The 27005-nt window shown below is 38.2% G+C and overlaps 1 protein-coding gene across 2 annotated transcripts in view; it reads left to right on the top strand.

Moving 5' to 3' along the window:
- Positions 1–385: 385 nt before the first annotated feature.
- Positions 386–27005, top strand: part of LOC111867058 (dynamin-1-like protein) — a 39036-nt gene continuing 12416 nt past the window's right edge. For both annotated transcript variants that reach the window (XM_023856530.2, XM_023856529.2), the window contains exons 1-10: positions 386–609; positions 5214–5358; positions 7743–7951; positions 9765–9975; positions 16324–16424; positions 16512–16658; positions 19764–19927; positions 23069–23219; positions 24756–24971; positions 26790–26993. In XM_023856530.2, the coding sequence (XP_023712298.1) occupies positions 508–609; positions 5214–5358; positions 7743–7951; positions 9765–9975; positions 16324–16424; positions 16512–16658; positions 19764–19927; positions 23069–23219; positions 24756–24971; positions 26790–26993 (1650 nt within the window). In that variant the 5' untranslated portion in view covers positions 386–507. The remainder of the gene's footprint in view (positions 610–5213; positions 5359–7742; positions 7952–9764; positions 9976–16323; positions 16425–16511; positions 16659–19763; positions 19928–23068; positions 23220–24755; positions 24972–26789; positions 26994–27005) is intronic.

Genomic DNA, 27005 nt, shown 5'->3' with positions numbered 1-27005 from the left:
ACGGAGTAAGAACCTCTGCAGTACAAGATATCAGGTTGCAACATTATTTATCTGGAGAAAGTTTCCCACCAGTGCCTGTAAAATACGAGCATTTCATTTACATCGATTATTAATTCTAGCAATACGTGTGAACCAATGATTTTTCGGAAGGGAGCAGTAAAAAGTTCTGGTGGTATAATAGCATACTTTCTTACCGACAGGGCAGGTGGTATGATAGAATACCTTCTTACCGACCGAGCCCTCGGCACTGGCGATAGGAATTTTTTTATTTCAAAAGATCTGCCTCCGGGCACCGTGGCAGCAGTGATGCTTCATGACGTCACGGCGGTTATGTAGCCCGCCAATAGAATTGAGTTGCATCCCCCTGCCCCTGACTTGAGTTGCCCCTGACGCCCCTGACGGTGAGCACGGTGAGGGTCTGTGTTTTGAACAACGGCAAAGAAGAGGATGTTACTGGTGTTATTTGAGTGCTCTGAAGCAAAAGAGTGAATATTTGTTTCTTTGAACATGGAAGCATTGATACCTGTAATAAATAAATTACAAGATGTATTCAATACTGTTGGGGCTGATGCAGTTCAGTTACCTCAAATTATTGTTGTTGGAACTCAGGTATTATAAGATAAAATATATTCGTGAAAGTGCTTTAAGTGGTGTTTGTGTTAATGTGAAATAATTCCATGGCGGGCCACGTTTTGGTTTTGGTCTGTAAATGTAAGGTTAGGTTTGGAGCTGCAGAATTATCAGTTTTAAAGTGCAATGAAACCTATGAAGTTGGCCAACTCCTTAAGTACCCGTGTACCACAATTGGCCTCTTTTATGGGTAACCGGCGAAATCGTGTTAATTTGTGTGTACCGAAACCACTTTAACCTAGCCTCCTGCTTATCTAGTATCTTTGTCCACCCTCTTGAATTTCATTGTAAAGGTAAGTTTTCTCTGAGCTTAATTAAGCACCATGCCATAAAGTCATATTGGGGGGGTGCAAGTATAGCTCCACTGTTGTTGACCTCTGCACTAGATTGAGGTGAGTGTTCACCTTAAAGCCGCCGGCGCTTCACCCCTTGGGGAAGGATTTTCATGTTATAGTTCTGTAACTGTTTAATTTGCATTGGCCAAACTGAAAAGTGACATTTTTGTATAAATGTTTCCAATGCTCTACTTCTTTCACGTGACCTGTAAACACCCTTGCTGATTTTTCTTTGTAATAGATCCTTAGTCAATGAACCACTGAATGGCGTTTTCTTTTGTTATTCAAATTACTGTAGCCATTTGGGTACTTTAGATTCAGTAATATGATATTAGGTACGTGATGTGTCGAGTAGCCACAGGTCCAGAAACAAAATAAAGTACATAAAAAACCTTAAAAAGAGGCAGAAGTAACATGTAACAACATTTAAGTATGTAGTTAACTGTAGACACAAAAATACCAAATATTAACACTATCCTGTCGACCTGCTTAGCTGGTTGTGTTGGAGTGAAATCATAGGTGGGCAACATAGACAGGTTTCGTAACAGCGTGTTTTGTTTGTTTTGTTCATACCTGCTGTGAAATTCCAAAACCTCTGATATTGTATTAGGATATTGTAAGTGTTTAAAATTAGTGGGTGTGCATGGATGTGCTCATAAGGTTAACAAAGCTAGTAAGATAGGAATTTTTCTAAATCAACTTGCATTTTTGGTTTATGTATTGTATCTAATTTGAGTATTTATCTGGTTTTGATAGTATGTTATTTTAATTGTAGGTTTAACCATGTCAAGAGTAATTATTTATTGTTGACAAATTCGGACAAAAGGATTTCAAGAATGATGTATTTAGTGATGTGACTTGTTCAGGTGTTACTGTTGTAGCAATTAATGAATGCTAAATAAATGAATGAATGAATTATTGCTATGTTTCTACAAACAGCAGTGTATACAGAAACTTGTCTGCTGTCTATTCTTGAGCAATAAGTAGCTTGTTAATGTCAAATAATCTATCCTGGAACAGACAGGAGTGATGTTTGTGTGTTCCAAATAGCCAAACTGTTTTATTTTTAGTTATAAAAAATTGAATTAGGTGCTGCTAGCCTTCCAATACAATAAGTTTCAACACTTATCAAGTAAAACAGAAGTGATCCTTTAGCATAAAAGCATAAATAGGTAACTCCTGCAAGTTATTATGAATTATGATCAGTGTAATTATCCATCAAAAATTCCTGATGTAATACTTGCATTGGTACAGGACATAATGCATGGTTTAGCTGCATTGTTGATGTGGTCCAAATAATGGTTATGTGTTGGGAAAGTTTACCACCTCTGTGGTCTAGGAACTCTGGTTCCTGACTGCAGATCCAGAGGTCCTGGGCTTGATTCCCAACGCTACCAGATTTTGTGAGAAGTGCATCTGGAATGGGGTCCATTTAGCCTCTTGAGAATAATTGAGGAGATATTTCTAGGAAATAGCAACTCCGGCCTAGAAAACTGAGATTAACAGCCATGGGGATTCATTGTGCTGACCATGGGACACCTATCCACTCGAGTTGGCAGTAACTTCACCGACAAAGGCCACGCCATAGCTCAGGCAGTTAGTCACTGGCTTCCCACCACAGCGGCCCAGGTCTGGTCAAGTAGGATTTGTGGTGGACAAAGCTGTGCTGGGGCAGGTTTTCTACAAGTACTTCGGTTTCCTCTGCCAATCTTCATTCCACCAAATTCTCCATTATCATAATCACCTTTGGCAGGTACAATAGGCCAATCAGTGGCCGCCATGCCGAGTGGACCCAACTGGACTCCACCCCCCACTATGTGAATTTAATTTTTTTTTAAACTTCACCAACAAGCAGCGGTCACTCAGTCAGTATAGTTCTCTACAGGCCAAAGAGTTTGTTTTTGTTTTTCTTTTTTTTGGGGGGGGGGAAGTGATTTGGAGTTAATTAGAAATGGGAGAGGTATGTGGTGATAAAATGAGGTGACCATGCAGAAAAAGGCATTGATTAGTGGTTTTTTATTTGCACTCACAGTAAGTGCTGTACTTAAGAGTTTCTCTGTTCAGATCTACTTCCACTTATTGTAATGGAGTGTCATACAAGTTCTCACATGGGAGAGATGAATATCTACTTAAGTGCCTACAATTTAAAAATATAAGATCATAAGAATGTAGTACTTCTCTTATTTCTTCTGTGACATATGATAAGGGCTCCAAGTATTGCCCATTTGCATAATATTTTCTATATGGATAGTGGTTTGTTTCGTTGTTTTAAGTAGTAATAATTTTGATTGCTTTTATTGAAACTATTCATTTAACTTTGTTCATGAGCAACTTGAAGTGAAATTGTGCCTTACATTGTGTTCTTTTTTGTGACAGTATGCATATAGTCATATGCTTAAATAGTTTGGTATCAGATGTTGGTGCTGGATTATGCACCAAAAATACTTTTCTATAACCAGTGCCCTTCTTGCAGATCCTAATAGAATTGTTTCAGTCATGGAAAGCTTCAATAGAAATTGTTCCAGTAAGAAACCAGACTGAAGCATGTGGCAAGCAGAGCTTGGCTTATTCTTTGACCCTGAAGATGGAGGTGACATATTGCTCTGAAACATTGGTTGACTTTCACGAGACTAAGTGGCATTATAAGGCCACGCCATAGCTCAAGTGGTTAGTTGCCAGCTTCCCACCGCAGCAGCCCGGGTTTGATCCCGGGTCTGGTCAAGTGGGATTTGTGGTGGACAAAGTGGCACTGGGCAGGTTTTTTCCAAGTACTTCGGTTTCCCCTACCAATCTTCATTCCACCAATTGCTCCACAATCACCCTCACCTATCATCTGGGGCTAGTACGAGGGGGTACCCAAAAGAAACTGAACTTATTTTTTTTAAACTTATTTATTCAAATTTTAAGCACAAACCTTCAGTCCCCTTCAAAGTACTCTCCACTTACACTAATACACTTGTCTACTCTTTTATTCCATTTTTCAAAACATTGTCTAAATTCATCTTTTGAGATGCTTGACAGCGCCTCAGTCGTTTTTTCCTTTCATGTCTCTTTTCATTCAAGGAAACAAAAAAAAGTCGCACGGGGCAAGGTTGGGTGAGTATGGAGGGTGAGGAACAGGGGTCATACCATTTTAGGTAAGAATTGTCGTACAGACAGGGCTGTTTGAGCAGGGGCATTGTCATGATGGAAAAACCAGTCACCTGACTGCCACAAATCTGGCCGCTGAGCTCTAAGTCACTCCCGACAGCTCCACAATTTCTTCAATGGTCCGTCGTCGATCTTCCTTGATGATTTCACGAATTTTTTCAACATTTTCATGTGTTCGGGCCGTGGAAGGACGACCAGAACGAGGTTTGTCATCAATTGACATTTTACCATTTTTTGAAGCGGGAAAACCACTCAAACACTTGTTTTCCCCATAGCATCATCCTTGTATGCCGTTTTTAACATTTCAAGAGTTTCTATTCCACTTTTCCCGAGCAAAAAGCAGAATTTCACCGCCGCACGCTGTTCACGAAAATCAGCCATCGCAAAAACGACGATCACACAAAACAGTTGTCACTATAAACTCTGCCAAAACTAGTCCTTACCTTCTGAAGCAACAGTAGTCGGCTTATCGACTCAGGAATGTTAGCTCTATGTGCTGACAGCGGCAAAACGCGGTACTACAAAAGCTCTGCCCACAAAAAAATTAGTTCAGTTTCTTTTGGGTACTCCGTCGTACAATAGGCCAGAAGTGGTTGCAGTACAAGGGGCTTAGTCCCACCCCTCTAGCAATAAAAAAAAAGTGGCATTATATCCCAGAAGTTAGAATTCTTTATTTAAAAAAAGTTTGAATGTGCATATTAAGAGGCTGTGTCATGTAGCCATGGTGAATCCAGCAGTGTCAACCCCTTAGCAGTTTTACAGTTATTCTTTAGTTTGCATGCTAAGCAGGTCAGTATCCAGGATGGTACTTACATAATACAATTAGCTCTTTACGTTTGCTCTATTGGAAGGATACAGCACAATTTCTTGCCATTGAAGGTTTATGAAGGACAAATTCATTTGTATACATGTCTTCACAATAAAATTTGTGATTCAGTTTTTATTGTTTAAGAAACAATAAATTGGCAAGTACTCGTATAATTACATGCTTGTGTGTCAGTACATATAAATCCTGGTCCTTGAATTCTTTCTGTGTTTTAGTTTAGTAGGTAAAGCATTTCTGTATGTTATTTTCTGTATTGTATATGTACATTACAGAGTTCAGGGAAGAGCTCCGTCATTGAAAGTTTAGTGGGTCGCTCCTTTTTACCCAGAGGCACAGGCATTGTAACTCGACGTCCTTTGATTCTGCAGTTGGTATACTGTCCTAAGGAAGACAGGGAGCACAGAACAGCTGAAGAAGGTAAGGAATTTTATGTTCCTCTTGGACAGATATAGGTTACAGCATATATCACATGTATATTATTGGTTTTATAATGGTTGAGAAAATTTTGCATGTTGCTGCTCTCTGCAAAATCAGACAGTGTGATGAATTCTAGCACCTGCATAGGACTCAACATTAATCTCCATCATGTAACAAGAAGATGAATTTGAATGACATGGCATTTTAGGACATGGTATACTTGGCCTCGGGTAAAGGTTTCATGTCTGTAGTGCCCCCTGTGATGTCACATCTTGAGGATGTCTTCTGTTGGATGGAAGAGCAATAGGTATTCTGGAAAAGGCTGCTCAGGAAACCAGCAGGATACTACAGGCTACCTCAAAGCCCAAGGAAAGTCTGAGTGGTGTAGAATGATGGTCATTTCAGGCTCTAAATGTCAGTGCTAGCTTCACCCCCCTTCCACCTGACAAGGACAATATGACAGCATAGAAGATACAGAGGACTGCTGCTATTCTAAAGAACCTAGCCTGCAGGAAGTTTAAGAGTGACCCTACTGAGGCTGCAGAGTGCAGAATCTTTCATCTCCTCAAGAAATCCTCACTTTGTTAGATCAACCAACAACTTTGGCCACATGGATTGAAGCTTCCTAGGCTTCACAGGCTCTGCAAAATCTACAAGTAAGGGGGTCCCCTAAGACCTGTTGTGAGCACCAATGGGACTTGCATCTAATGCCTGCAGGTTGGCTCACTTCTTGTTTGGGTGGCAACTCTCTGAATCATGTAATGAACTGTGTAGATGTTGTCTACATAGACGGCTGCCTTCAGGCCAGATCTCATGTTATCACAGTCAATTCTGATGTCTCACCTATCGCCAGGCAGTTTGGCAGAGAGGCTTTGAACCTCTTTAGTATACATTCTGAGAGGAATATTACGAGACTCTTGCACCATGTTATGACTTCCTCCTTTTACAGCCTTGGCAGCCAGTTCTTTGAAGTGACCAATGGCATGGCTGTGAGTTCCCCATTATTCTTGATGATTGTTTTCTTCATGGAAGATTTTGAGGGGGTGACACTTGACAGGGCAATGTATAAGCCCCTGTGCTCTGTTTGTATGTGAATGTTACCTTTGTTATCTAGCCCCAAGGACCAGAGGAGCTGAAGGATTTCTTTGAGCAGTTCACTAGAGAAATGGAAAAAAGCAGCCACCTTTCCTTTCCGGATATGGATATTTATAGGAGACGTGATGTCTGCCTGGGTCATAAGTCACACCACCCTCTATGTTAACTGTGACCTCTGCCTCCTTTCATCCAACAATCAAGCCTTGCTTTGTGCCTTCGTGCACAGAGCAAGAGCTCTATGTGATCAAGATAGCCTACATGATGACCGGAGTTTCTGCAAGTCACTTTCAGGTAGAATGACTATAGCGACCAGCAGATTTGGAAGGCCCCCAAGTTGCATCAGTTGTGCTTTGAATGAAAGGAATGACTATTTACACACTGTGTATTCTGAACAATGTGAAAGTATACCCTTGGTGCATGATATCTACTATATGTCATAATGTCGTCATACTAGGATTTTTTTCATGTACTCAGCTTTGAGGTAACTGTCGTTTGTTTTTAGTTTAAAGTTTTGTAATTTTGCATTTGATCTTATGGGAGATAACAGGGTTGAAGTGATCTATGGAGGAATTCAGCTTTCAGTTTTCTCTTAAGAATTGATGAACGGAAAAGTATGCTATGAATCCTGATCATGTTAAATCTTACGGAAGCTCTTGACAAACGTCTTGGCTATGCTCATAAAATGATGCATTTTTTTTTCTGTTTTGGATTTGTGATTCTCACAGTAGTGATTATGAAGAGTGCATTCTTCTGGGCTGTGATGCTGTTTACTTTGGAGATAACCCAATGTTTCAGACAAACATATCGCCTTCATCTTCAAGGTTGAAGAGTAAACGAAATAAGAAACCATTAAAAACAGTTGGTTCTTCTTCTGCTGAGTTCTTGCTTTGCTTACTCTTGAACCCTGAGGGTAAAGGCGAAATGTTGGACTTTCTCCGAACTACACAGTGTTACAGTCCGAAAGACTGTACTCTATTTTAATTTGTGATTATTTTATGGTGATATAATTATCTCAGATGATACAGTGTTCAGTGATAGAGACTTAAGTATTTGGAAGGAAGCATTTGTGCCCTAATGGAACTACTAGACTGACATTTGCCTGGTGGTTCTTAAAAAACCACCAAGAACCTCAGTCAGTGTAGCTGGTGTCCCAGCCGAGATTCATGGCAGAGATCTCCCCAGTACAAGTCTGGAGTGTTACTGCTGCACTGTCCTGCTCAGCATCTGTCCATAATGAAAGTAAGTACAGTAAGAACTTCCAAAATGTTAATTATTCTGTTTAATTACAGGTACATTGGACATAGAAGAATGGGGAAAATTTTTACATGTCAAGGGTAAAATCTTCACAGACTTCAATGAAATAAGATCAGAGATTGATAGAGAAACTGAAAGGATGGCAGGACACAACAAAGGAATTTGCCCAGAACCAATTAATCTTAAGATTTTTTCAACACGAGTTGTAAACCTTACTTTGGTTGACTTGCCAGGAATCACTAAGGTATACAAAAACATATTTTATACTTTGATTTTTTAATTTAATTTGCATTAATAAATTTTGCATGTGTAAGTGAAAAATGAGTGTTGTTCTCTTCACATGGATATTTTCATTGTGTCTTTTCACTTTGTGTTTCTATTTTATGTTCATAGTTTCTTGTATATACTTCAAGCCTTTATGAAGATGACTAGCTTGTCTATGTGTATCACCTTAAAATTGTATTGAAAAACAGTTTCATTTCACAATGAAATCATAACCTATAGTCACTTCATGCACAGTGCAGTAGTTGATACTGTGTCATTTTGCAATGGACGTGTTTTTACACAAACTGGCACAGTTAATTCAATATATACTGGATATGGTTAAACATTATAAGGAGTTACACAAGTGTTACATTAATTAAACTCAACATATTGGCTTAAGTAATAACAATTCTGGTCTGTATTATGGAGGTGCCCAGTTTCAGTCACAACCAAGCACCACCTCTACTGATTGAGGTTTCTAGTGGCAGTGCTCATTCGCTTGAGGAAATTGCTGGGATAGTATTTCAGATAAATCTGTTACATCCTTCTCAATGTATTATTCACAAAACATCCTGCAGTTTGATGCCACATAGGCTGAACCACTGACACCATTAAATAAACCACAAATGAACAAGATAAACAAGACAGTAAATAAATACATTTTTTGTATCTAAATCACCTCGTGGTATGCATTGGCTCTTGCCATGGTCTATTTAAGACACTTTTAGATGAAACTAAGGTCTGAAATTTAGTTTACATGTAAGTGCCATGGATAAGTAGATAGGAAGATTGAAGATTTAGGAAAATTAAAGATTCTGATGGTATCAAATCACAAAGCAGTTCTTTGGATGTTCTGTATATCACATATTTTAAACAGTAAGTTGTAGAGAGAAATGGGCAAGGGAAGAAGTGATTGTTTGATTAGCCTGTTCCAGAAAATGTAAGTTATAAATTGTTGAATTCACAGTGTAACTGCTGAATTGTAGGTCAGATATTATTATTATTGTTGTTGTTGTTATTTGGCATGATTGGGTTGAAATTATCTCTCTAATTAAAGTAATTCTTATCTGCCTTGTTGTTTGATACCATAATTTGGCAAAAGATTGAAATTATAGAAATATGACGTTGGCCCAAGAGGGCTAATCTGTAGTGAGTCCATATTAAAATCTTATGTAAAACGGGTGTGAAATGAACATTGATAGAGAGTTGATTTTCACTTTGTTGAATAGTGGCTTAGGCAATATTCCATCTAAGGTTGAGGGAGCCCTCTTCGAATAAGCTAATTGCTAATGAGAGGTTGTATCAGCATCATATGCCATCAGTTTGAATTCTTGGAAAATAAATGGAATATGGATATTAGTGTCTCAAAGAGGACTTGCATTTTGGAATTCTCAGGAAACAGATATCTTCCTTGGCGATATTAATTATACACGATTTTCCATCTTCTTTTTACTACAACTTACGCGAAGTTATTTAAAGTATCTTGTGACACAGAAATTAAAGTTTCATTATCAATTCATGTCGTAAGTATTATTCCGATAGAATATAAAATATTTTCAGGTACAAGAAATTAATAAATTTTCTCTTTTGAAGTGCATCATTGTGGCTTCTATTGTGATTACTGCGTTTGCATTCTTCCATGTATGGAGACCTGTGACAGGGATCTCTTCTCTAGGAACCCTGAACTATTCATTGAAGTATTGTCATTATCATCACAGAGTTGTTTGCATCATTCATCATGGTTAGAAGCAGTTGAATTGTCACAGAAATCAAGTTGTTTTCTTTTTGTATAGGTACCTGTGGGTGATCAACCAGAAGACATTGAGTCTCAGATTCGAGAGCTCGTTTTGAAGTACAGTTGCAATCCCAACTCAATCATCCTGGCAGTGGTGACTGCTAACACAGACATGGCTACAAGTGAGAGCCTGAAATTGGCCAAAGAATGTGATCCAGATGGCAGAAGGACATTAGCTGTAGTTACGAAACTAGACCTGATGGATGCAGGTTTGTAGGATCTCCATAATATTTTCTTACTTAACTGCAATTTTCTGAATATAGTACAGTTTACTTGCTTACTTAGTTACTCCTGGAGCTGAGCCCTTCTTAAGGAGCTGCCAATTCTGCAGTTACTCAAGAATTTCCCAGCATTTTGTGGAACCCGAAGGTTCATTTCCATGTTCACAAGAGCCCTCCCTGGTCCTTATCCTGAGCCAGGTCAATCGAATCAGTACCATCCCATCCTGTCTCTCTAAGATCAATTTTAATATTTTCCACCCACCTCTGCCTTGGTCTTGCCGGTGGTCTCTTTCCTTCTGGCTTTCCCACCAATACCCTATATGCAGGGAGGCACGAGGTAGCGTAGTGGTTAAGGCACTATGCTACAAGTCGGAAGGTCGCGGGTTCAAATACCAATGAGGTCACTGGATTTTTTTCAATTGACCTAATCCTTCCGGCCGCACTGTGGCCCTGGGGTTCACTCAGCCTCTAACAGAAATGAGTACCCGGAATTAAATAAATAATTTTCTTGGGGAGTAAAGCATGGCCGGCGCATAAGGCTGACAACCTTGCCGCCATCTTTGAGCCGACTGTCTAGATCAGTGTTCCACAACATTTTTCTACTCGCGGCACACCATGAAGTATCCATGACTCAGCATGGCACAATTAATATAAATATGTAACGTGATCAACTTGTTACTATAATATTATTATTTTATTATCATTAAACAGAAACCGACTTGTGCTTTTATTAACAATTAATGAACTTTAATTCACGGTAGAGTGTAGAAAATACACTTCTATTACTATTAAAGTAAATACAGTAATTCTACTTATCAATGTGATGCTTGTGCCTGTGTAGCTGCACACAGGCGACTGATCCATGGTGGAATCGTTGACAACGCAAGTCTCATTTCTTCATCGATGGATTTGAGCTGCTCCCTCTATGATGTCTTAATTTCATTTAACGTCGAGAAATCCAGTTCACACAAATATGTAGTTGAAAATGGCAATAACACATTAACTGCCATCTCGGAGATAGCCAGGTATTCACCCCTTATTGCCAACCAAAACGTATCCAAAGGCACTTCGAGAAGTTTTAGTTCCAATGTTCTGTCTGCTTTTAAATCTGCGAGTTCCTGTTGTACGTATATTAATCGGAAGATGTTCTGAATACAAAACGAATGGATCACGAAGCCAGTCTATATCTTGTACATTCTCTCCAAAATACTTATTGAATTTCTGCTGCAGCATTTCTAAATGTTGTTTAATTGTGGGCATCGCCACTTTATTGCCATCAGCAAGTGACCTACAGTCGGGAACATCTCAAATGACCCGTCTGTAATTCTATGTATCCACAAATTCAGCTTATTTACAAATCCTTGTACCTTGTCCATATTAGTTAGTTTATGTTCGTTCCTACCTTGCATCTTTCTGTTGAGCTCATTCAAGTGTATGAAAATATCGGAAAGATAAGCCAACTTACATACCCATTCATCATCTGCAAATAAATCTGCGTACTCATGCCCCTCAACAGTCAAAAATGCACGTACCTTCTCATTAAGTTCAAATATTCGCGTTAACACTTTTCCTCGTGATAACCAAAATAGCGTTATAAAAGACAGGGAAACCCTTGCTAGTGCCTACAGTTTTAGGGAAAAGCATGTACACAGAACATGCGGCAAGTTGATCAAAGAAGCCGCGTAGATGCGAGAAAAATAAAAATAAATCAATAATGAAAACTATGATATAACAACAACTGTGAGTAAATAATTTTCATTTAATTTCTTAGAATACAACATTACTGTACATAAAAATTCATGGCATGTACTAAAGAATAAACAAGCATCATCTTATTTAATCAGTGCATTGGCTGAAAATAAAATACAATCATATGAAACATGGTAACTAGGATAAAATAAAATGAATAAATTCGACAATTAGTTTCTTACAATAGGTAAAAGTTTGCGTCACACCTTTCACCTTGTGACAACACATCAGTGTGCCGTGGCACACCGGTTGCGGAACACTGGTCTAGATAATGTGGGACCCTCAACGTCTCACAACCCTATGGGCCTTCATGGCCTGTTACAGGGATAGCTTTACTTTTTTTTTTTTTTTTACCCTATATGCAGTCCTCGTTTCCCCCATTCATGCTACATGCCCTGCCCATCTCATCCTCCTTGACTTGGTCATTCTAATTATACTTGGAGAAGAATTTGATTTGTTTCATTCTGGTTCGTCACACTAACAATTACAAAGACAAAACAACTCCGTCCAGTTTGACTATTTAAGTTTTCACTACTTGAAAACTTAGCACCCTTACATGTTTCAGTCCTTACTGACCATCTTCAGAGGGAATATCGATACTTATTTGGAAACTAATATCACAGTGGGTGTTCTGAGTGTTAAAATACATACATACACTGCCTGCAATGCACAGTATACACAAAATCCGACTTTTCCACAATCACAGCAGCTTTCCTGGTATATTAAAGTTTTTAAAGTTTTTAAAACTTTGTTGTTTAAGTTAAAATTTATAAACCAAGTAGGTTTTAAAAACTTTAATATACCAGGAAAGCTGCTGTGATTGTGGAAGAGTTGGATTTTGTGTATACTATGCATTGCAGGCATTGTGTGTGTATGTATTTTAGCACTCAGAACACCCACTGTGATATTAGTTTCCAAATAAGTATTGATGTTCCCTCTGAAGATGGTCCGTAAGGACCGAAACATGTAAGGGTGCTAAGTTTTCAAGTTGTAAAAACTTAGTCATACTGGACGGAGTTGTTTTGTCTTTGTACCTGGAGAAGAGTACAAGTTATGAAGCTCCTCTGTAACTGCACCATGGAGGAACCTCAGCAATGTTGTTGATTTACATTCTTAATCATAATGTACTACAAGTAAACGAACTGTATTACTATTAACAAAAGATGATACACAATTGACATCTGGTCTTTTTGAGGGACAAGCGAGCTGCAGGTCACTTGAAACCCAGAACGGAGCAGGAAGTATCCCGCTGCGTTTTCTGGGAATTTCAATGCTTAACTTCGGCGGTACGAGTCTTTGAAAATTTGACACATGAGAGATACGAGCCGCAATAATTTTTGAAGGGGCATACTGAGCGATCGTCAGAGCTGTCAGAAGGACCGTCTTGTACTTAGGCACAAATTAACATGGATCTCGTTAGGGATTGGCTGAATATAAATGAGAGAAACACCAAAAGTTTAGGTTCAGGCAATCAGAAAAATTTCAGAGGAGAGGAAACCGGGTGTTCCCGGAACCATCAAGACTTCTGCCTCTCTGGAGGATTCAGTCATCTTAGTGAGTAATAGAGCAGTCAGTCATCTAAAGGGAGTCTTACCGCCCTTTTCTTGCTCCTCCTTCCTCCTCCTTCTTCTTCACACGCTGGGTCGCCTCTAGTAGGTTCTTCTTTCTTGTTGCTAAATTTATCTCAGGGTTATTTTTAAAGGAGGGGGTTTTGTTGATTTGGTAGAGCTGAGGACCTCTTATCTCAGAGCCTTGAACGGGCCACAACTCAGAAAGGGAATAAATTAAACACAAATCACAAGCACATCTCAAGTTTGGACGAATTATATTGAACACTTGTTTAACCACTTTTGATACAGTTTCAATGTCAGTAACCTTTATGTCTAACTGCTTCGGAGCCTGGTGTGTAACTTTTTGCGGCTAATTCTACGACCCCGGTTTCCGAATTTACGTCTGTTTCTTTCAACCTCCGGTTTCCGAATTTACGTCTGTTTCTAACGACCCCCAGTTTCCGAATTTATGTCTGTTTCTTTCAACCCCCGGTTTCCGAATGATGCTAAAACATGACGCTTCCTCAAACCTTCAATTCCTGCTTTCACCAGCGTCACTGCCCTGTCACACCCTTAAATATTAGTGATTGGCTAATTTTGAAAAATAGGAGTATCTTAATTAGATATTCCTCCACTCCGCTTAAAGCTTACAAGCGTTTAAGGATTTTTGACTCCACCGTATTTCTGTCAGAAAGTGACAAATGCTTAAGCGTCGCTTGGGCCCTAAAAACTTCACTCTTTTTAAGTTATGGCATCTACAAACTGCCAAGTATTGAATTTACAAAAGATTTCTTTGCCCTATTCTTTAACGCAGCTTTCCACTAATAAACCTTTGACGGGTGTCTTCCTGTTTCTTGTAAGCTTGAGAAGACGCTTACTCTTACATACAAGAATTGACCTATGTCTCACTACCCTTGTTAACTGCATTTCATTTTGAACAATTAAGCTTTCAAATTAGTAAAGTTGATTACATTAAATAAGTTGCGTAGCAGTGGAACGGTTACAGGAGTAACAGGAGTCAGTCGTCTTAGTGAGTAACGGGTCAGTCATATTCATGTGTAACAGGAGTAACCTCCCGGACGTTAAATCGGTGTTGGCCAAGTTCAGTACACAAATTCAAAAGTGCTACAGCCTTGTAATATGTAATTCTAGTTCACATCTACAGTAAAGGGCAACAGTGTTGGTGAAGTGTGTGTTTTAAGTGTTCTCTCTCTCCTTGTGTGAGCAAGGCCCAGAAGTCGCCCTGAGACAGAATCTTGTCCTACTGTCTGAGCAGCCGAAACCCCAAACGCCCGCCTATCCACGTCCCACCTTTGTTTTCCCCGTTCCAAATTCATGGATTTCACCCAAGCCCACTGGCGCCCATACACATTCAAATTCAGAGTAATCCTACACCCTACCCTGAACCAGATGACAACAAGGAAGTGGTGAATGAAAGTGGAGACCAACGTAAGGGCACTAAGAGGACAGTTATAAGTGGCGACCAACTTGTGGGGCTTGAAGTCTCACAGAGTGTGTCAGTTATAAGTGGTTCCAAACAAACGGGCCACACAGAACACAAAGTGGTGAGTTATAAGTGGCGCCAAATGTGTAGGCGAACATGACGGCGAGTTATAAGTGGCGACTAACTTGTGGGGCTTGAAGTCTCACTGAGTGGGTCAGTTATACCTCATTATGCAGTTTTCTCCAAATAGTACATTTTACAGTTCTGAAAAACTCAACTGTCTTTTCCATTGATACATTAACTGTGAATAAAAATGACACTGTACTTATTAATTCCCATTTTTATATACATATTTCGTACGCTTTCATTGCCAGATATATGTATGTGATGCCATTATATTTGATATAGAGATAAGTCACAGTTGTAAGACCTGAAGCTTTCACAGTGGGTGAAGTTGATAAAATCTTCTCGTGCTATTATCTGTGTTGATGGTTAAATATTACTAGTCAATGTTAATATGATGTGTAATATCTCTACATGAAACACTAGTATGTTTTGCACATGTGTTTTGGTGTAGTGCAGGGTTGTAAAGTACCATATTTACGCATGTATAGGCCGCACATTTTTTGCCAAAAATTCAAGAGGAAAACTGGGGTGTGGCTTATATTCGAAATATTCGAAATCACACTTTATTTTAAAAAAATTATATTCATAATTAGTAATACAGGGTGTTCTACTCCTGAAATAATATTCCAAGAAAATTATTTTTTCTATAATTTCTGTCTGAAAATTGTGCTGCGGCCTATACGCGCACGCGGCCTATACATGCGTAAATACGGTATTAAATACTATGTCACAAGGCTTTGACAGCGGTGTAACAGCACAGCACACAGCAGTGAACAAACGGATATTTTCTCTTAGCCGCTAATATACCATTTCACATCTCATGTGCAGGGATTCTTTGCCAGTATCTGTTGGGTAATGACAGATAGAATTAAAACATTTCCATAATTTGTAAAATAAACTAATGTCCAAATATGCAAGCTCACTTATATTTAGGATCATGTTTGCTGTCCTTTTTTTTACAACTCCTTATTGACTTCTTAGTAACTGATTTTATTAATAATTAACAATGTTATCACTATACATTTGCTGTCACTGATTGTGTTTGTACAACATGTTTCAGTCATTATTGATCGTCTTCAGATATGTTTATTGAGTGTTAAGCTGGTATACTGTGCATCTTCATAGAAACTGTCAAAAAGTTTAATATTCTTAAATCTACAGTCAACAGGTTTTGCATTAAACTTAAATTGAAAATACCATATGGATGTTTGTTTTTGTGTTGTTCCTGTTCCCGGTTTCAGTGCGGACTCCAGCATATTATGAACTTTCTGAAAACATGAGAGGTTGGCAGTTAGTTTTTGAAGATTATGGTGGTTGTTTGTGTTAACAGTGTGTATGTCTGAATCGATTTGAAAATGTTCGCTCTTATTTACATTGAAACACATTATTAAATATATGTATTCACATAGGTAAGATGTCTAACCTGTTAATGGAGCCATATATTCCCTTTTCTTGTCCGTTCTGCAGGTACTGATGCTATAGACATTTTGTGTGGGCGTGTGATCCCTGTAAAACTTGGAATAATTGGAATTGTGAATCGATCACAGCAGGACATAATGAATAATAAGGTATGATGTGATACAGTATTATTACTAGTGTATTACATATTTTACATTAATAATTATGTTTTAAATTATATATGATTTTGTCTTTAGAGCATTAAAGATGCCTTAAAAGATGAAGCAGCTTTTCTGCAGAGAAGATACCCAACCTTGGCAAACAGGAATGGCACACCCTACCTTGCTAAAACTCTGAATAGGCTTCTTATGCACCACATCCGGGATTGTTTACCAGATTTGAAGGTAAGCTTCATAGCCTCATATGACGATTCTTGTCATGAATAAAATGACCATAAATCAAACTTCAGTTTACAGAAAAAGTGAAATGTAGTTGAACTATTACAATGGTTAAATAACAGCAAGATTTGTGAAAGAGCAAAAATAATTTTTATGGTCATGAAAAGTATCTGAATTAGATATACCCCAACTTTAATACATTTTTGTAGCATGTATTTTACTCGGTCAGTTTGTTCATCTTCATGATACTTACCATATGAAGAATATCTTGAAACATCGCATGTGTTCAAAGCATTTAAGAAGAACTAGGCTTAACACCTACATGGAAGCCTCACCAGCCCCAAAGCTCTTGTCGGTAACAAAGGTCACGACACGGTTGTCACTATTAACATTGCTATGAATAGAATGGCTGGGAATATAGGAAAATATACTGGAGCAGAACTTGTAACTGCTTGAGGGAGATGTGGAAGGGGTCATCCATGGGATTTCTTTTCATGAACTTATTACAGTAACGAAGGTCTGAATAGAATATCTGGCATGCTTTTGTCTTGTGATGTTGACTAAATCTTGCTGCATGCAATGGTTCCATTATTAATTCCAGTTTTTAAGTGTTGTGCAAGTGTGAAAGTAAGCTTTATTCATTCTTGTCCGACACACTAGTTAAATATTGTAGAATGATTAATGAAATCTCCCTCTAATACCTCAGCAAACAGCAGAAGAAAAAGCAGCTCATCAACACAGTTTCTTAACCAGTTATATAAAAAGGAGAAAGCAACACAGCCCAGACCTCTAAGGACAAAATATCACCCCAAATCTCCCATTAATAGAAGAGGCATGAAGACATGAACCTTAGTGGTTTAAGATTTTAAATATTAAGAATTTTAATAACTTTTAACCCAACTATATATTACTTAGTCGATCACGGTAGCCGAGCAGTCTAAGACATGCACTGTCTTCGCTAGCATGGAAACTGGGATCGTGGGTTCGAATCCCACTCAGGGCATGGATGTTTGTGTGCATTTTTCTGTGTTTGTGTGCAGGTAGAGGCCTTGTGACGAGCTGATCACCCGCCCAAGGAGTCCTACCATATGTCTAAGATGTAGAAAAACCGAAGTGAACAGAGAAGTTCATGGAGGTAGGCCTAGGCCCACTGGGGCTGTAGTGCTAATGAAAAAAAATATATATATATATTACTTAAATATTCATATAACACTTTAACTCAATTTGATGTACTATGATCTTTGTAATAATAGTTACCTCAGCAAGGTTTTGTGCCTTCTGAAGATGGTCATAATTTGACTGAAACATGTAAGGGCATTTAATATAAATATATAATGGAGTCGCACTGGCTGGAGTTGTCATTAATCATTCTGTACAATGTGAAAGTAAATTTAGCATGCCCATTGGTTTTAGTAAAGCATCGAGTTCAGACGTGCATATGCAGATCTATCACTACATCAGAAATAGAAATCCAATCTCTAAATAATAGTTATGGTGTTGAGTCTGACATGCAACATATAGTCTTTGAGTTTATTGCACAGTCACTCACCAACTACTGCAATAAAATAGCAAGCAAAATGTACTTTTACTTGTTCAAACTTGCATGCATATGCAGTCTACAAGAAGATAGCTAGGCAACGACTGAAAGAAGCAGCTACATAACAGCCTTTGCTAAATAATGGCTTTGCAAACAAGGATGTTTCTACAATCACATTTCCCAGGAATAGTGGAACCGTGTTTTCTCTGAAGTCCATGCCATGATGTTATAAATGGGACAGTTGGATAGTGAGAGTTGAGTTGAGTTAGTAGGTGAATGAGAGAACTGCTGAGGATCAGTTGTCATGAGCTGTTGCTGTGAGAAGCTTGTAGCTGAAGCCGGAGATAATTCTGGACTGCAGAGAAAGGGGGAACATCCGCAATTGAAAGCCGGTGCTGAGCAACAGCTAATGAAGACGTTACTATGGACACTAGTCTGTGTAGGTAATAGTAAATTGTAAAGTGTAGTCAAAGAGTCCAATAAATCCAATCATCAATCCAAAACTTATCTGTAGTTACATTCATGCATGTGAAAATCCAATGACAATAAATTAACATTCCAGTGCACTGTTAATGTGATATAGTGACTCAGAGTGCAGGAGCGAACTGTTGTATACTGCTTTCTTTTTTTACACAACATATTCTCAATGGAACACCTCTGTGGTTGAGTGATCAAAGTTCCTGACTACAGATCCAGAGGTCCTGGGTTCGATTTCCGGCGCCACCAGGTTTTCTGAGAAGTAGTCAGTTTGGAATGGGTTCCACTCAGCCTCGTGAGGATAATTGAGGAGCTATTTCGAGGAAATATTGGCTCCAGTCTAGAAAACCGAAATTAATGGCTGTGGGGATCTGTTGCGCTGACCACATGACACCCTCTATCCATTGAAGTTGGCACTAACTTCGCCAACAAGCAATGGTTGCTTGGTCAGTATAGTTCACTTGACCACGACCCTCTATCCACTGAAGTTGGCACTAACTTCGCCAACAAGCAATGGTTGCTCGGTTGGTATAGTTCGCTTGCAGACTACAGGCCATGGAGTTTATGTGAATGGTGCATCGGAATGGCACTTAGTTTATGGTCACAGGATTCATATTGATCTGCTCTGCAGTTTCTGTGGGAGTGGAAAAATTAAGTTCCATTTAAATAGGTGAAGTTGACCTTGATTTGTCATAAAAAATGCAAGATATCAGTCTGTTTTATGCATCATATTTTCCCTCGAAACCACACAAACTGTGTCTGATGTGTTTCCTGATACGATGGATAATAAGACTTATTCAGGATGATGATGTTAATTGGCTCCCTCTATATATAAACATAAATATATATGTCTATCTTCAGGTACAATTAAAAAATTACCAGGGTTTATAAATCTAGAAAAATACATTTGGGGGATTTTTTATGGTGCTGAGAATGGAACAGAGATTTTAATTTACGTGTAAACTTCAGGCTTTGACAGGAATGTTTCAGTACTGTAAATACATGTAATTGGTGGTGTACAGCAAATACACTGGTGGTGGATATTTATTTTGTCTTTCTGCTAAGTCTGATTTGCTTGTATTTTTATTTTTTTCTAGACTAGAGTGAATGTCATGGTGTCACAGTTTCAGTCATTGCTCAATTCCTACGGGGAAGACGTGTCAGATAAAAGTCAAACATTGCTTCAGATTATCACCAAATTTGCTTCAGCATATTGTTCTACCATAGAAGGTACAGCGAGAAACATTGAAACAACAGAATTGTAAGTTTTTATTTATTTTTGATATTAATATCTTTTTTTCAGTAGGTGGGGTATTCTGTACACCATGACCACTGAGATGATTAAAACTTACTTGGTTGTGTGCATGCCAGACTAATGAAGTAGTTGACAGGATATTTCATTCTCTTTGGACATTGTTTTAATATTGTGATATTTTCTTTTTAATAGAACTGAAACGAATGTGTTTCTTTAAATTCTGTTCCTAGAGGTAACCCAGTCCACTGAAATGCCTGACTTACAGGGTTAAACACACAAGTTACTAATATATGTTATTGTTTTACCAACTCAGTTCTTGTTCTGTTCTGTTAACTCTCTCCTAAACTCTCCTTACTGCTGTTAGCTCAAACTTGCTAAATGTCTTACTGTCATGGAGTCTTACTGCTTAATAATTCTTAAGGAGTAAGGAACTTTAAGGCACACAGGAACGTGTATCTATCTACAATTCATACATTCCCAAGATATTTGTCTCCTTATTGTGTGTGAAGCGCAGACCTTCCAGGTTTTACCTAAATTTTCATTTTCTTTAGTGGAATGTGCTGTGAAAAGTAATGCTTGAAGTCTTGCAGGTCTTTTGAGGTTTCCCTTCTGCTGTTTCTTCTTTCCTTTTGCCACCATTTCCACAGTTGGATGTTCAGATGATAACATACACATCCATCCTGCCATGTCACGTGAGAGCCAGTAAGCCATGGCTTTACCTTTTCTCTCTTTCCCTTTTAGTTAGTTTTCTTGAACTCAAATCTTCAGACATTCTTTCCCATTGCTCTTTACAATTTCCACATTTGCCTTCCTTTCATGGAACTTCACATGCAGATTTTGTGAAGAATATCAATTATTGTAGTGAGTATAACCTTTGCTTCATAACTTGTACTCTTCTCCAAGTATAATTAGAATGATCAAGTCAAGGAAGATGAGGTGGGCAGGTCATGTAGCACGAATGGGGGAGATGAGGAATGTGTATGGGATATTGGTGGGAAAGCCAGAAGGAAAGAGACCACATGGAAGACCAAGGCGTAGGTGGGTGGACAATATTAGAATGGATGTTAGAGAGATAGGATGGGATGTATGTATTGGATAGATCTGGCTCAGGATAGGGACCAGTGGAGGGCTCTTGTGAATACGGTGATGAACCTTCGGGTTCCATAAAATGCTGGGAAATTCTTGAGTAGCTGCAGAATTGGCAGCTCCTCCAGAAGGGCTCAGCTCCATGAGTGAGTAAGTACCATATTTACGCATGTATAGGCCGCACATTTTTTGCCAAAAATTCAAGAGGAAAACAGGGGTGCGGCTTATATTCGAAATATTCGAAATCACACTTCATTAAAAAAAATATATATATTCATAATTAGTAATACAGGGTGTAATACTCCTGAAATAATATTCCAAGAAAATTATTTTTTCTATAATTTCTGTCTGAAAATTGTGCTGCGGCCTATACATGCATAAATACGGTAAGTAAGTAAGTAAGAGTATAACCTTTATCCAAAATGGGCTCTACTAATTATAGGACTACACTTGGACTCATGTTTGATTGTACCAGAATATCCTGTGCAGTTTAAATTTTCATACAGTAACCTGACTTAGATTCATCCAATTTATATACTTGCACATTTTGATGGATTGAAGAGGTGCCTCCAAAACTTTTGTCAGGTTTCTGCCTATTATCACATTATCTTTTGAATCACAATAAATGATAGAAGTGGTCCCTTTTGTTATGCACCCATTCCTTATGCCTCCATAAAATGTCCACATTAATGCATTGTATCCTGTGCAGTGCATCTAGGGATTTTTACATGGAATGTTCTGGCTAGCACTGTTTACATTGAGTTTCTCTTCATTGAACCTAGAGCATTTTGTTTCGTTTTCACTCTTGAACTACCTTCCCCAATAATGATGCTTCCTGTCAAAGTTTTGTTATAAGATCCCATGAACAATTTTTTCTCTCTCTTTGGAATTGTAACATCCATAAGAGGGACTGTGGCCCTTTGTTTGTAGTGGAAACTGACTGGGTTTATACTTAGGCATGATGGAACTATATGCAGTGCTATAAATTCAGGACACAGGACTGCTTGCCACTTCTGTTGTCCAGCAGGATGGGACCTGTCATAGTGCATGACATCTGTGCCAGGAGGTCCAGTGCAGTACCATGGCCCCCACTTCCCTTGACTCATTCCAAACAACTTCTTCTTCATTCATCAGTAAGATGTCAAACGACAGGTCCACAGTCTCTTCCAAAACAGTTCCTCCACTTAATGCAATCTCACACTTTCTCCTTCAATTAAAATATCCTCAACCCGTAAGTACCCAGTGGCAGCCAACAATCATTAGTCAAGTAACTCCACCAACACAAATTCCAATACACATGCAAAATCAACATTTCTTACCTAACACATTTAACCTCCCATGCAATTCCCAACCGACTATAGATGACCCAATGTCATTACCAAATCAATGCAACCAACTGCACAGAACAATCCCCACCACTGATGATGAACAAGATGGGGACATCACTGAAACTACTAACACTACAGCATGGCAAAAAGTAAGAGGCACCAAACAAAGGAAAACAAACAAACAAAGTCATCCAAAACAACAATCCTTCAGAAGCAACAGTAGCAACAAACAACATATATGACCTACTTCCAAATGAAGGTCTAAGGTCATGTTAAAGACATTCTTTATGGCCAGTGACCCCACATACTGCCTGAGCTTTACCAGTTCATTTGCCTCAATCACCCCCTGACATACTTGGCAACACATGACAGGATTTTACTCATGTCTATGACCTGTGCAGTCTTCATAACAGTGACCACATGGAAAGTTAGATAGCATCATCGCCCTAAGTATGTTGAAATTTTCCACTTTTGTGTATGCAGTAGCCTTTCTACAATATTTTTTTAATTCATAATTACATTACATTACGTACTGTATATCTGGTATAATAAAAATATGTAAATTTGTTACAGATGAAAGTGTGAATGTAAGTATATATAAAATATAGAAGATTTTTCTTTTTATTTACTGGCTTATTTCTTCCTGTACAGCTTTTTTGTTGAAGCTTTTTTCCTTGACGTGCGTTTTATTCAAAACAGATAGAAATCACTAATGTGTGTGATATTTGTATAGGTGTGGAGGTGCCAGGATATGTTATATATTTCATGAAACATTTGGAAGAACTTTAGACTCAATTCATCCTCTTGCTGGTCTGACAAAAATGGATATTTTGACAGCTATTAGGAATGCTACTGGACCAAGGCCAGCATTGTTCGTTCCTGAGGTATGAATTCTCAATTTTGTTATAAAGAGTCCATTATGTATAGAATTTTTTTTATTTTTCATATTTTATGTGAAATTTCATGGCACAGAATTTGTACAGAAAGCCATAGAAGTCAAGACACATGAATTTTATTAATGTTTTAATCACTTAATCCACAGGTGAAGGTGTTTTACACTTATTGTGTGCCAAGTGGAGTCTTTTTATTGTGCTTAGTTAGTTAGTTATTGGAGAGGGTGGGTTTCCCCATGCTCTTAGACCAGTATTGGTCCATTGTGCTTCCCTCTATGATATTCTACCAGTCTCTATACTCTACCGATATTGGTGCGTACCATCAGTTCCGACCGAGCCAGCGAGTTCGGCCTCCACTAGCTTGGTGGTATCTATAATGCTTCCCCCATCTATCAGAGGCATTAGAGATTACTGTTGGGCGGGAAACGTCCTTGAATTTGGCTCAGTGACCTCCTTTGGAGATATGAGGTTCTTTTACGTGCCGTAAAGCTACGACACGGGACACACAGCTTAAAGTCCCTCCCGGAGGACTTGTTCCCTGAATTTTTACGCCCTTAAAAATTCGACGACCTCCACCGGGTTTGAACCCGCATACCATGAGTCATGAGGTGGGAACATTACCTCTAGACTACAGAGGCCGCTTTTTATTTTGCTAAATCCAGTAGTGATATTCTTCTCCATTTACCCAACATTATTTTTTCCCCATTCCTGAATTGTGTTTTGGTATTATATCATAAAGTACCAAATATCATGGTTGTCCATATGTTCTGTGTTACAGTGCAGAATAACCAGAATTTCATTTGGGGTGTTTAAGGGGCTGTATTTTCTTAACCATTATATGTACAGCATTGAAAAAGAGAACACTGAAATTAAAGTTAACTCAGACATTTTGTGTCAGTAAATTTCCATGTGCATCTCCTCCGTGGCATTAATTTATCTAGCCAATTATTCATTTCAACCCATACACTAAACATGTATAAATAATATGGTCAAACCTGGTCCTCAAATGAATTTAAAGACTAAATTTCATAATTTTGAAATGTAGCAGTGTGTTCAAAAAGCAATAAATAAATAAATAAAAACTTGACAATGGATAATGTCCAGGAACATAATATTTGTACAACTTTTACTGCTTCTTAAGTATATCAACAGATTTCAAAATTATGAAACTTAGTCTTCAAGTTTTTGGGGGGTACCATTTTTTTTCCATATTACTCGTATATATAATTACCACATGTTCTATCATGCTCAGGATTAAACATGTAGGTTCCATGCATGTCCCTATTCTATGTTCACTTTGTTGTGTTGACAATTAACTATTATTATATTTAATGCATTTACATATAATTTATTGTACCTAGTGCCAAGTGATGGAGCTGTAACTTCATTCCCCCATATGCCTGCATGGCATGGTGCCTAATTAATTAAGCACAGGGACAATTTGACATCTACCTTTACATTTATGTATAATTTATATTGGTGCATTGTTTTATGTTGTCTGTACTACAAAGAAACACGCATTTTCAGGTTTCATTTGAACTACTTGTAAAACGGCAGATCCGCCGTCTTGAGGAACCATCACTGCGGTGTGTGGAGTTGGTTCATGAGGAAATGCAGCGAATTATCCAGCATTGTGGTACAGAGGTTCAGCAGGAAATGTTGCGCTTTCCTAGACTGCATGAACGGATTGTTGATGTTGTTACTCATCTGTTGAGGAGGCGGTTGCCTGCAACAAATGTTATGGTAAAAATTAATATCCAAGACATGTAATTTTAGAGAACTGTAGATCTCTGCTGCACTTTTTAAGAAACTTTAAAGCATATGGAAAGGTGTTTTCTTTTCTTAGGTATTTTTGTTAATGTGTAAACTTTGTACATAATGATGTCAGTTATCATTGCTACTAGTAGATTACTATCATGAAATATTTGATATTTTAATCTGCATGATCATTTTGTTCCCCATTCATTGAACCAGTTCTGTGTTATATGTTAACGCTAAATCATTTTCCACTGAATTTGCTTTATTTTGCATGGTCTAAAAACAGAGACATATACGTATGATTTCAGTATTCATTGTATCACTACAGAACATTTTGAACATCCATGAATAATTCATAATATGTTAGTAGATGGTAGAAACAGGTCAAATGATTTATGAATAATTTAGTTAAAACATATATATATAAATAGGACAGTCAACATAAATTATTGAAACCAAATGAACTAGATTGTACAGTATCAGCATTCTTTTTTTGTTGCACATGTTTTTTTTTATTGCTAGTATGGTGGGACTAAGTCTCTAGTACTGCGGTCACTTCTGGCCTATTGTACCAGCCCCAGATGATAGGTGAGGGTGATTGTGAAGCAATTGATGGAATGAAGATTGGCAGGGGAAACCGAAGTACTCGGAGAAAACCTGCCCTAGCGCCACTTTGTCCACCACAAATCCCACTTGACCAGACCCGGGATTGAACCAGGGCCACCGCGGTGGGAAGTCAGCGACTAACTGCTTGAGCTATGGCGCAGCCTGTTGCAGATGTTAGTGCTACATGTTTTGACCCTTCTTTAGGTCCTCTGCCGGCATACATCAAATATTAATGATATATATTAATGGATTAATATGGATCCATATTTTACATTAATAGGTTATATAGTATCACAATATTTAATTCAAATTTTGATTAAATGATATATACACCTATATTGTTCACATTTATGTTATTATCTGTGCTAAATTGAATAGTTGAATACTGTATATATGCGTTGCTATAATCTGTTACTGCCGGTCACGGTAGCCGAGCAGTCTAAGGCATGCACTGTCTTCGCTCGCTCGGAAGCCGGGATCGTGGGTTCGAATCCCACTCGGCATGGATGTTTGTGTGCGCTTTTCTGTGTTTGTCTACAGGTAAAGGCCTTGCGACAAGCTGATCACTCGCCCAAGGAGTTCTACCATATGTGTAAGATCTAGTAAACTGAAGTGAAGCGGAGAGTTTCATGGAGGTAGGCCTAGGTCCAAATTGGGGCTGTAGCACCACAGAAAAAAAAAATCTGTTACTAATCAAATTGTACACTATTAGTATTGAAATACAATACTGTATTATTATTAAAAATATCTGTCAAAGCAATGATTGCTGCTTAAAATTGAATACAACTTAAATTAATATTGTACATTTATTAATCTATATTAATGTGTCTTATGCAGACACATGTGATCAGTCTTTAATTAAGGTTGTAGTAAATGTGACTGGGATAACCTGCTGTGCTGGGATCCTTTTCCATCGTCCAGAATTCTAGGTAATAGAGGTCACAACGTTTCGGAAACTGGATCTGTTTCTGTCTTCAGATGAGAAAGGAAGTTGGGGCCCCTTACAAAGAGCTAATCTTAATGTCATCCACCATCATCAGAACCCTTTAGAATCTAAGTGTATTTATGTTTATACAGTGAAGTTTTAACAGTAATATTTTGATGATGATTGAACTGAGGTAATGTATGGTTCTGTTACATGAAAATATTCCATACACTTATGAATTATTCTTATGTTTGTGAATTTTAATTTTACAGGTGGAAAACTTAGTAGCGATTGAGTTAGCATATATTAACACGAAACATCCTGATTTCCACAAAGATGCAGCACTGGTTTCTTCTCTTCTTAAGTCCGTGGAAGAAGATGAAAGACTCCAGCGACCAGCCAGCAAAAGAAATAATCCTTCACATATGAGTCAGATCTCTGCTTCAGTTGGCGATATAGAGAAAGATGTGCCAAAGGTAGGATAAGTT

The sequence above is a fragment of the Cryptotermes secundus genome, unplaced genomic scaffold (assembly GCF_002891405.2).
Source record: "Cryptotermes secundus unplaced genomic scaffold, Csec_1.0 scaffold176, whole genome shotgun sequence".
Taxonomy (NCBI): domain Eukaryota; kingdom Metazoa; phylum Arthropoda; class Insecta; order Blattodea; family Kalotermitidae; genus Cryptotermes; species Cryptotermes secundus.
Note: the sequence above shows the minus strand (reverse complement) of the source record. Positions and strands in the feature narration are given on the sequence as shown.